Source organism: Anoplopoma fimbria, chromosome 3 (genome assembly GCF_027596085.1).
Source record: "Anoplopoma fimbria isolate UVic2021 breed Golden Eagle Sablefish chromosome 3, Afim_UVic_2022, whole genome shotgun sequence".
Taxonomy (NCBI): domain Eukaryota; kingdom Metazoa; phylum Chordata; class Actinopteri; order Perciformes; family Anoplopomatidae; genus Anoplopoma; species Anoplopoma fimbria.
The window spans coordinates 5,871,664-5,883,430 of record NC_072451.1 but is presented as its reverse complement, the minus strand read 5'-3'; the positions used below and the strand labels follow the sequence as shown (position 1 = coordinate 5,883,430).

The 11,767-nt window shown below is 40.7% G+C and overlaps 1 protein-coding gene across 2 annotated transcripts in view; it reads left to right on the top strand.

Annotated features, from left to right (window-relative positions):
- Nucleotides 1-6,762: 6,762 nt before the first annotated feature.
- LOC129111524 (adhesion G protein-coupled receptor L2-like) overlaps nt 6,763-11,767 on the top strand; it is a 64,112-nt gene continuing 59,107 nt past the window's right edge. For both annotated transcript variants that reach the window (XM_054623505.1, XM_054623513.1), the window contains exon 1: nt 6,763-6,841. In XM_054623505.1, coding sequence (XP_054479480.1) covers nt 6,766-6,841 — 76 coding nt within the window. In that variant the 5' untranslated portion in view covers nt 6,763-6,765. The remainder of the gene's footprint in view (nt 6,842-11,767) is intronic.

Below are 11,767 nucleotides of genomic sequence, written 5' to 3'. Positions count from 1 at the left end.
TGGAACAGATTTGAAGCAAAATGATCATAAAAGAAATCACTGGTTCCAGCTTGAATATAACTGAAAGGAATATGTTGGTGGGTTGGATGCTTTGAAGACACTGATTGGTCTGCATTCTCTCAATTTCTGAAATTTTTTTAGACTAAGCAATTACTTTATGAATTAGAGCCAAATTCCTTTATCACAATAAGTAGTAGTTGTATATCTATATAAGAACATAGCATGTTCTCTGATATGAAATCACCACGTTTTTGATACTCATGTGTGAATTAAATACTTGACAAATAAAATATAGAATATTTTTCTCATTTAATCAAGAAATAATCAGGTTTTCCAAGAAATTTCAGTTAGTATGTGCTTTTATTTCTCAGTTTAGACAACGTAAATGTGTATCATGATATGTATTTTCATTACGACTATAATCGATCATATTGAATTATCGCCCAGCTCTACGATGAATTGTACAAAATTAACAGCCGTTTACTCAACAAACAAAAGATAAATATTTCTATTGATAACTGAAGTAAACAGAGTTTCATAATAATTCCTTGACAGAGGATTTCAACTACAAACCTTGACAGAAACGTCCACTTTTTCCCGTTTTTCTTCACCACCCTGCTCCTCCACACGGCTCCTTTTTAAAGCCTCCACACCGCCCTCTCTTCATTTTGCTTGACACTAACCTGGTTGTTCAGTCTGGCTCTTCTTTGTTCTCTTCACTTTACTCAGCTTCTTTGCTCACCCTTCTCTGTTTCACTACGTCCATCTGCCCGCTGGCACTATATCTTATCTACTGCCTCAATCATTTGGCCAAGAGCTGCCGAACACACCAACTGTTGTGCTCTCTCACAATAAAAATTGTAAACGCGTTGCACCTTTCAGGAGGTTTCTGTTCGGGGCTTTTTTGAGCTGCACTGAAGAACATTTCAACTTAAAAGCATATTTTTTTTTTTCTCCAGAAGGTCTGCTTTTAATGTAGAGCCATTTATCCTGAAAACAGAAAGAAAACATGAAAGCTGCAATTTAAGTGCCTTGACGTTACAGTTCTGCACATTTAGATGCTCCAGTGAAAACATTGTGACCCACACCTAAACAGAAGATGTAAGAACTTCCGTGATCTATTAACAATCTTATAAACATCTGTTGACACATAAATTATTTATAGGCACTGAACCGGGCTGTAATTATGATGGAATAAATAGCACACACTGGCTCATAAGAAGTAATTTTCCTAATAATTAATCAAAGCAAAACTAGAGCTGAAACCATAAGCTGATTAATTAACAGAACCTTACAGCAAAAACAGCAGCTTAGGGCAGGGTGATATGGAGAATATCAAATATCACTATATTTCTGTCCAAATACCGCAACATCATAATGATATTGTAGGGATATTGTAATGACTGTAATGTAATGTAATGTAGGGCTGACCATTGGTGCTTTCAAAAAATGTTTACACAATGAGATTTTTGATAAATAATCATCAGTGATGTGGATATAATGATAAACTGGGTAAAAGCAAAACATTATAATAACAAGAACAGTCTGGTAAGTTTAGAAAATGACATCACTTCACTGTAATGCAGCAAAAACAAGGAAAAGACAACAGTTACGACTTATTACGATATCAGAAATGGAAAGCGATATCTATTGTTGTATCACCATATTGATATAATATTGATATATTTGCCATCTCTACGGCAAATGTTTTGATAAATCCTCCTTACTGACATTTCTTGAAGCAGAAAATTACACATTCTGTGACTAATGCTAAAGTCTTTTCTCTGGTTCCAATTGTGAATATCTCTCTGCCTTTTTCAAGAAAACACTGAATATATTTTGGTTTTCTACTGTTGGTTGGATAAAACAAAACATTTCAAGATGTCATTTTATTATTATATTCCTTTATTGATCCCTATGGGGGAAATTCGAGTGTTGCAGGATGTGGTACAGTGAAAAATGTCCAAACAATTAATTTAGATTTCTTTGTTGCATCCCCAAAGGAAACCATGCAACAAACTGTACATCAAAATGGAACAAAACAACATTAATTATTATGACTTCTCTAATCACTAATATGATCTAATGTTATCACATCTGGTTTTCATGTGTTGCAATGAAAAGAAATCATTAAAAAAATGAAATAGGATATTCTATTGCTCTCAAGTGAAAACTGCTCTTAAACCTCATCATCAAGACTTTTCTCAATTAATCAGTTGGTCCAAATACAATATGTTCTGTCCATTCAACAGTTTAAAACCCAATTATATGTATTAATTTGACTATAATAGAAGACTAAGAAAACCAAAGAATGATCACGATTGAGAAGCAAACCAGTGAAATTCTACTTGAAACATGACTCAAAATGAAATATCACTGCTGCTCTTTCTTCAAAAAAAAAAAAAGCTTAAAGAAAGTTTGTTTATATATAAAGTTGTAAAGAGTGAAGAGTTGGTCAATAACATGTTATTTTTGCTTTACAAAATGCCTTCATTTTCTGTAGATCCTCAATTGAGAGATCGATATTGTTTGAGCGCGTGCAGCTTCAAACCGAAGTTAACAAGCTGTTTATCCTAATAGAGAAAACACTCTCTGCAGACGGAGCTCGGTGTCAGCCCATCGCTGTCTCTGGCAGTTGATGGCAAGCTCTCTACATCTCTGGTGAAGCCAAGGAAATGACATCATGTCCCTGTAGGGGTTGAAAGCACAGCCCTGACAGGACTGTCATGACAAAAGAGTTCCTTGGTAACATCAGGGTGCACCAGGACAGAAATGAAAGTGTCTGGAGGCTGTGTTGTCTTAGTTCCTCTAGTTCCCGTCTCCCACTTCTAGCCCATCAACTATTTTCTGAAGTCTGAAATTCCCCTCTCACATGTGTGTGTGGTTTTTTTTTCACCCTGAATGTAGGGCATGGGGGCGGGGCTAGAAAGTTCTCCAAATTAGCAGTTATTCAAAGAGTGGAAGACGAATCATTGTGTTGGTGAGATCCAGCTCAACATCTCTATTTCACTTGTAGGTTTCCAGCTTACACTTGGACTTGCGCGTTGGTTTTTGTTCCAGTCTTACTTGATATGTATGTATGCGCTCTTTATCTCTCTCTGCTCGGCGTTGACAATTGAAAATAAATTAACATTCCTGGGCTTTATTTTTGTCTTCTCTAAGCCCGTGGAGAAAACTTGGAGGCGAACCCGGGAGGTCAGGCCATACTCACAGGCTGTCAATCCTCCCCGGTGACCCCAACGCCCCTTTTCTTTCTCCCCCTTCCATTCTTCTCCTCCTCCGCTCTCCCTCTCCCACCCATTTAGTCCCTCCCAGGCTTAGAAACTCCCCAAAAACTCCCCCCCTTTCTCTCACCCGTTCTTTCACTGGACGCCTCTCCAGCTTGAGTGAGGCAGACACAAGCTTTGTCAAAGAGGACTCGCATTCATTCAGCCGGCTGTTGCACACAGCCTTGTACTTCATGTGAAGACATGTGGGCTGTCTCCTTCTATCCATTTATTTTAATTATCTTTTAATTGCTCGCCGTCCTCTTTTAAATGCTTGCTTATTATTTCTATCAGGCTGATGTGAAAAATTGGCTGTGGACTGTGATTCTCTCCATTATCTTAACTGATGATAGATTTCTCTCCTTGGGTTTCCACTGTGTATGTATGGCAGACAAAAGAAAAACAGATGTCGTGAGTGTTTGCGTATCATTTTTCATTTCGTTGGTGTGTTTTTTTTTGGCCTTGTTTCCAGAAAGACATACTGTTAATAGAGCGAAAACCTGAGGGAATATATACTTGTATTTTTTTAGGACGAGGAGCTGAAGTTGCAGATGAAAATGAATAACTTTTATTTAGCCAGTGGTCTTCTGGTGCATATATATATATATATATATATATATATATATATATATATATATATATATATATATATATATATATATATATATATATATATATTATATATATATATATATATATATATATTTTTATATATATATATACATATATATATATAAATATATATATATATTTATACATATATATATATATATGTATTCTTTTCCCACTCCACTCTCTTCCTTATTCTAAATCAGTCTTTAAGGCAGGTACAAAAAAACAAAAACTTGTATGGCACATTTTAAAGGATCATGAAGATATCGTCTCAGAAACAATGAACTATAAATGTCATTTTTCGTGGCTTCTTGGGAGTTTGGCATTAAGAGTAATTAAAGGGACAGTTCAACCTAAAATCAAGAGTTCATATTTTTCCTTCCTACCTGTGGAGCCACTCATCAATCTGGACTGTCCTAGTGTGAGTTGGAGACATCGCTGTAGAGATGTCTGCCCTTTCTTCAACCCAGAGGAACCAGATCCTGTGGTTTATATTAAATGTTAGAGTTTATTAGATTTAGTGTAGGTGGTGACAGTTAGTCATAACTGTGTACGATTTCTTTCTTTAACACATCTGCCTCACTGGAACACGAGGATCATTATGTGAAAATAAAAAGTTGGCCAAGAAACAAGTAAAGTAACCTCAATTCCCAGATTTATTTGGCGGAGGGTGTAGATAATTCCTCAGCAGCATCTCTGAGGGGTTAACGATGCCTCACCTACCCTCTTAAAATCATTTTCTGCTTGATCTCAGCGCCCCACAATCATCATCTCCCTGTCCCCTGATGTGAAATTATGATAAGTCTGTCACTGCTTGTGTAAAGCATCTTAATGTTAATCGCCTAATCCTTTTATCTCAAGTCCGGACCGATTCAAGGCAGAAATCCCACCAAACAAAACAGTGGCGTTTCTTTTTTAAAGGAAGATGAGCTGGGCTGTGTCCTCCGCCAGCTTAAGGGAGAAAGAAGACGTGTTACTCAGCGGGGTGACGGCTGATCGGGAGAAAGAACCCCGGGGTGGGGAGGGCAAGTCTGCATCCGCGAGGCCCGGCGGGCTCTCGCCCCCTGGTGTCTGCAGGGGCTGAGTGGCTCAGCGGGCCCAGCAGGCCAGAGGGGCAAAGGGATGTCCCCCCAACAGTTTCCAATCTCCTCCTGTCAACCACCATTATGGTTTCCCCCGTGGCCACCGGGGCCTCATATTTGCAGAAGATAAATGGCTGAGGAAGAAGTCACGTGTGTCTCTGGAGATTTGGAGTTATGTCCAATATTGAACTGGTGGCAGTCTCGTTAGAAAAGACTTGAGAGTGCGAGCAGCCTCAGCAGACGTGGAGCGAGACTTTTTTTCCAGCATAGGAGAGCTTTCACCCTCCAATTTGGTCTTATCTGATCTGATCCGGCGCCACTGGCAGATAAACAACTGGAAGACAAATAAAACAAACAATCCGTATAAAACCCACCCAAGTTTAACTGATAAATCATAGGTTAGCTGTATGTGTGTTTCCTTGGCACAGAGCGCTGTACAACTGCACGGCCGGGCTGACCTCAAATGAAAATAAACATTCTCAGGCTGCCAGGTTCGGATCCAGTGGGCCTTTTTTTTAATTTATTTTTTAGATCAGCTAATATCCTTTGGACCAGGTGTCGGTCATGCAGAGAAGGAATCTCATAGCGACTTAAATTATTACTCAGTATGCTAATGTGAAAGCTTCCCATGTTTTGTGGGTTCTCATGTTGCCAAAAATATCCAAGCGCATTAGTGAGACCCGGGGAGCGATCAGAGCTGACTGCTGTGCTGCTCAAATTTAGGTTCATTATAAAATAATCAGGGTAGCCGACGAGTGGCTCTGGAGGAGCGCCATTCAGAGACGGGGAAACATTCGCTCTCCTCTGCATAGCGACGGCTACCAAGTGGCCGGTCCTGTTTACAGTGTGGATAATGTGTGTGCTTGTGTGTGTGTGTGTGTGTATGTTTCTGTGTGTGTGCATTGGAGAGATGCTGAATGGCAACCACATGGGAATAAACAAGATACGATAAATTGGTGTGCGTGGGTGTGTGGATGCTGTCTCTGCATGTGTGTCAAGCAGTGTGCATGTCATCGGTTATATGTTTGTGCAGGCATGGGTTTGTCAGTCTGTGTGTGTGTGTGTGTGTGTGTGGCTTTTCACATATGACACAACACATCCCTCCTCGGTGTTTGACTTCGGTAAGCAGCTTATCTGTCTGCTGTGTGTTAGTCCGTCTCAGGCTCTAACCTTTTGCTGCTTTTGCAGACAAAAGGGTTGTTTTTTTTGCCACCCCCTTGATAAGGATGGGAGACAAAGTAGCTCTCAGAGCGGCTGTGTCTCTAATGGCGTCCCTGCGTGAACGTGTTGCCGGAGCGACAGGCTTTCTCCCGCGGGAGATCCGGGATTATATGGGGAAGGTGGAACGGGGGAGAGTGGGAGAACGAGGCAGAGTAAACATTGTGTTGTAACACGTCGCAGAGACCTGAATAAGTGCCGAGGACCGGGCACCCTGTCTGCTTTGTTTTCATGTCGGTTCGGTCATAAACATTTGGGAATAAAGTTTTAATATTTCTGTGAAAGTTTAGAAAAAAAGGCTTTTGTTTATTCAATTGAACAGCAGGAAGCTTTTTGGCTATATTTATGCACACATCCAGATTAAAAATGAAACACCCGAAGCTGTGATTAGACCAGAGATGAAGGTCCATTTCCTCCATTTTTATGCTCTTTCTTCTAATTTTTTCCAGATGAGATGATGACCGGTGATGCTTCTCCGAGAACTACTGATCGTTGACATCGCTCCAGCTTCCTGCGCCCCCGCTGCCACACACTGAACCACTGTTATTATCCAAAAGGCTCCCTGGATCGTCTGCACGCGGAGCACAATGGCCTCTGCACTGTGGAGGTGTCCGATGTTTCGCTGCCTCTCGCTCCTTCTCCTCTGCTTTCACTGTTCACAAGGTGAGTAACCATGGAGTTGCGTGGCAGAAAGTGTTAATGTGATTCGGCTCAACCTTTCAAGACGCCACTTATTATTCCGCCTATGAATGTGTGGAATTTATTAGCAAACGTTCTTCAGTTTGTGATAATAGTTTTCCCTTCAGTGGTTTTACCCTTCGAGTGTAAAAAAACCAACACACATTGAACTTAACTCGTTGAATATTCCTACCGATCCATGGACACATTTCATTCAAGTGTAGAGCAACACCAACAGTGTGTCGGGAGACCTTCCCCTAAAGGCTCTTAACTGCACTGTGAGCTTCTTAGCAGATTGTCTGCCTGTACTCAAGGTGCTGGAGCTGCAGAGAAAAGATGCATTTACCTTTTTCATTTTTGCCTAAACCAGATCATTGTGAGCAGACAGTGCACCTGAAAGCATCAAAAGCATGATTTAGCGGCACACTCGGGAACCGGGAAAGTGTGTGTCGATGTTTTTAATTGTCTTCAACGACGTCCCCAAAGCTCTTTTTGTAGCTCCTTCCCTCACTTTTTTGATTAGTGCATTTGGCTGTAATTACAAGTATTGTCACAAAACACTCCCGTCTGTTACATGCTCATCAAAACCTCTGATGTTAGTATGTCTGCTTAATGATGATTATTATATTTTTTCCCCCCTTTCATTCGTATTGTACCGGGAAACAAAGTAACCCAAAATCACATGCTTGTCTGCCAAGCATTGATTACAAAAAGATAGTTGAAGCACATTATTTTGGGGGCTTCCTTTTCAATTTGAATTTTGCTTTTTTTTTCCTTCTCCCTCTTGATGTTTTGTTCCGTGATAGATTTCTCTTCCAGTATTATTTTAGGTCTGGCAGTGGTGTACAATTTGTTAACAAAGACGTACTGCTATGGAGCAGGCTATCCCAGCAGTCTTTTGAGCACAGATGCATTTTTTTGGGGTGGATTAGCAATTTTAGATAATATAAAAGGGTCTTACTGAGGCATCTGAAGAATTGCTCTGTGATTTGGCCGGACTTAGAAACTGAATTGAATAGCCCTGTTGGATCTCTTCGAGAGGGATACTGCTTTGGTATGCAGAAAGTCAAGGTTTTGGGTTTCAGTTGATGTGAGGGCTCTCAGGCCTTAGAATGCATATTTGCCCATCCATCAATAAAGGAATGTGTGTGTGTGTGTGTGTGTGTGTGTGTGTGTGTGTGTGTGTGTGTGTGTGTGTGTGTGTGTGTGTGTGTGTGTGTGTGTGTCTGAAAACAATATCTGATTCTATCCACATGCCACTCACCTTCAGCCTGTCCGAGCCCCGAGGGCCTGCATCCCGCCGCTTATGATCTTCGCTTCCATCATAGTGCCAGCAACAAAAAACTCCACTTGATAATTACCTCCTGTCCCTCACCGGGAGAGAGTATAATCAGGTTATCGCTTTCACCCAAAACATTCCTCGCGCTTTGAAATGCTCTTTGACATAGCTGAATAGAAAGATGTGTTTTTCTCTCTGCTGGTATTGACTGAATGAACGCCAGTCAGGACTCTGTTTTGACAAACTTTTTACGAATATGTGCGAGATCAAATGAAATGAACTGCTATCAGGCTTGCAGGTAAAGTTATAATCCTTTAAGCGGCTATAATCAATATTTTTTATTAAAGTTACTACGGGGAACTTTCATTTTCTCTTCATTTTGTGGGTCCCTGTGGACGTAAGCGGGCAGTGTTTCCCAGCACCAGAATCTATTTAGAAAACATCTCATTTTACTGCAGCAGTCCGCCCTGCCCAGTCCTGGTTCTGGTTCTCCTTTTCTTCCCTTCCCTCCAGTGGGCCCAGTAATATGACCTGGGCCTTTAGCATTTCAATGTTGAGGCTGCTCCAGGGGGCAACATTCGGGTCTGATAAGTGGAGGAAGTGCGGAAGTGCCTTTAACTTGCATTCTTTTTAATAGCCATCAGGGTGCAACTCCTCTGGTTGCAAAAATAAGTCCGATTGTATAGAAGTCTATGAGAAAATTGAGGTTGCTACCATGGTGTTGTTTGGTCTGAGAGTTGTCCGTGTTTTCGTCTTAACACTTTCACAGTGTTTTCTTTTGTGACTTTTTTGGTCGCCTGAAAATGTTTTATTCAGAATTCAGTTGTACTTAGCTGCACCCTCTCGTGTCACTGCTGCTTACAAAAAAACAAGATGACAACGGCCAAGTTGCCAAACTCGAGGCTTCAAAAGCATAATCCACAAACCCCGGTGACTACGTCCACTCCTTATATTTAGCCTATGCTCTGCTCCTGGCTGGAGGAGGAGCCACTGCTGCAGGGCTCAGAGCTCTCCAGCCTCGACAGCAGGTTGGTGGCGGCCGTGAAGCCGGATCTCGGTCCGACCCCGGTGGGCAGGTTCCTACAGGTGGCCCTGCTGGAGTCTGAGATGAAGGATTTATCTGTTGAACCTGCATGATTTTATCTGATTTCACCAGAATCCAACATGGTGGTACCGATGACAAGCATTAAGAATAACTAAATAGAAAGAGCCAACCTTCTCCCTGATGGTATCGCTTACTTATGAAGGTCCTGTAGAGGCATAACTATTAAACTGAGAGTGTTTTATAAGCAGTTAAAAGTTCTTTAAAAGTTAAAAGTTTTCAGATAACAATGTCGTAGTGATGAACCTACAGATGGGTTATCTGAATCTGAACCAGCCCTCTGTTTTATGGAGCTTTAAAGCAATATTCTGCTCATTGTTAACCCGTTACAACTTTATTGTTTTGCTTCACTTGCTCTCATAGCAATGCGTTACACTGCAGCAGTTTTCAGCTAAAAAACTCAAAAAAACAGCCCTGCAGAGTACCTGCTCAGCACCAAACAGCAGACAGACACAGAAAGCGAGTAGCTGGTGAACATAGTGGAACGTTTAGCAGCCAAAGAGACAGATATTTCCCTCGGGAGTTGGTAGAACCAAAAAAAAAGAGTGATTATTGGACTTACATACACCTGGCTTCCAGAAATACAACTGCTAACGAATGCTAATGTTGCTCTGTAACTGCTGGAAGTTTTAATTAGCAACTGTTTGCCAACATGTTCTTAATATCAACTTAAACGCTGATGACATTGTTATTTTAGAAGACACACTATGTTGGCCACTTATTAGCTTTTAATGGAAAGTAGTTAGGTAGGAATTGTTTTATTTGCTTCAGTAGTAGCTGACAGCTTAGATACGGTGTAAAGAAAGTGCATGTGAAGGTATTTTGAATCCAGCACGGGATTGTCGGACCCGTCCACTAACAATTAATTAGTCAATATAGAGAAATAATTACAGACTGTAAATTTATTGAATTACTATTGCTAAAAAAATACCATTATTAGCTTTAAAAAATGGGATTTGAAGGCTTGAAACTATTCAACTTTAAATCATGTCAAATCTTTGTCTTTTTAATATTTTGAATCGAGTACACAGACTATTTTAAATTCTCCATATATGATATTTCTTCTTCTCAATGTTTGGCCATTTTTTAATTTTTTATAACAGTTCTATAAAATGACGCTGCCGCTAGCTCAAAAGGAGCTCATGCAGGTATCAGATTTGTTTTAGATGCTTCAGACCGCCCAGTCTGCAGATATGAAAGAAGACGACCAGTTTCAAAGGGAGCAGCCACAAAGGTGGAGCAAGTGCACAGCCACATATCTGCTGTGACTGAATGAGAGCTGTTATCTGAGTCTCGACAGTAAAGAAAGACAGATGTAGGGGGGATTAAGTCGTAAAGTCTAGTGTCAACGCTTTTAGTTAGCTGTTGTGTTTAAATGTCAAAAGGAGAGCGAGCCTTCATATCTAAATATTGCGTAAAAAGAGAAATGTAAAAAGATTAAAGTGCTTTGTGTCACATCTGCAGAGTCGGAGATCAGAGTGAAGAAGGCAGTGTTTGTTTAGGTCCAAGCAAGAGTTCCAGCATGGGCAGAGTGAACGAATGACAGACTTTCTATGCAGTTTTTTTGAATAATGCAGTCAGTAGAAACAAGAATCATGTGTAAATAAAAATGCAAAAAAAAAGAGGCAATAGATTCCAGACAAAGATTTCTCTGCTCTGTTATTTTTAACCCCCTGCTGCTCTGGAGAAACACACTGAACATTTCTCTCTCTAAGGGAGGATTGTGAAATATTCCTTTGGTTAAACATACCAGCATGTTTGTGTTTCTCCCCAAAAGGTTGTAAAGGTTAACAATACGTCTCAGTGCAGTATTTGTCTCAAGCAGTGCCATACATTGTGCTGATGGAGGACCCTCCCTCGTGCCACACTGGCATTTTCCAGCCCTGGGGTTGACTGAATGGGGAAGCTTTTGTGCTCTAACTCCTCTCTGGCCCCGGGCCATACACATCCAGTCTGTCATCCATTGATATGCTTGGCTTGCCATTTTATAATTCATATTGAATGCTGCGGGTCCATGGCAGGGGCGATCATGAATTATCAGCTAAACCATGGGAGATTCACAGATGACTGGTCAATCTGTGTGGTGAGAACAAGTAGTGAAAAAAAAAAAGAAGATATATCAGTCTTGCATGAAAATTCTGCCAGACTGGAAGTGCTTCGAGAAATGAGGCAGGGGTTCATCATCTGGATTGAATGGACTTTCCTACCACATGGAGACAGATAAATCATCACATTTCTTTCTATTTAATACGGTTTTGTCAGCGTTTGCCACAATCCCTGCAGTCTGCAGCTCTTCAGTTCCTGCACAGAGATATATGTCCGTACAGCATTGCGCAACATTATTCTGCTTTAATAATAAATAACCTGGAACCTGGAAAGTTTTGAATCATGCGAGAACATGAAATTGAAATGAGCCATAGTCACATGAATCTCCAGGATCAGTGTTTCGCTCAGAGGAAATGAAATACAATATCACCCTCGATAGGGTCATCCCAGATTTATTGGAATAGCGATTTCCTGTGTATGTTTT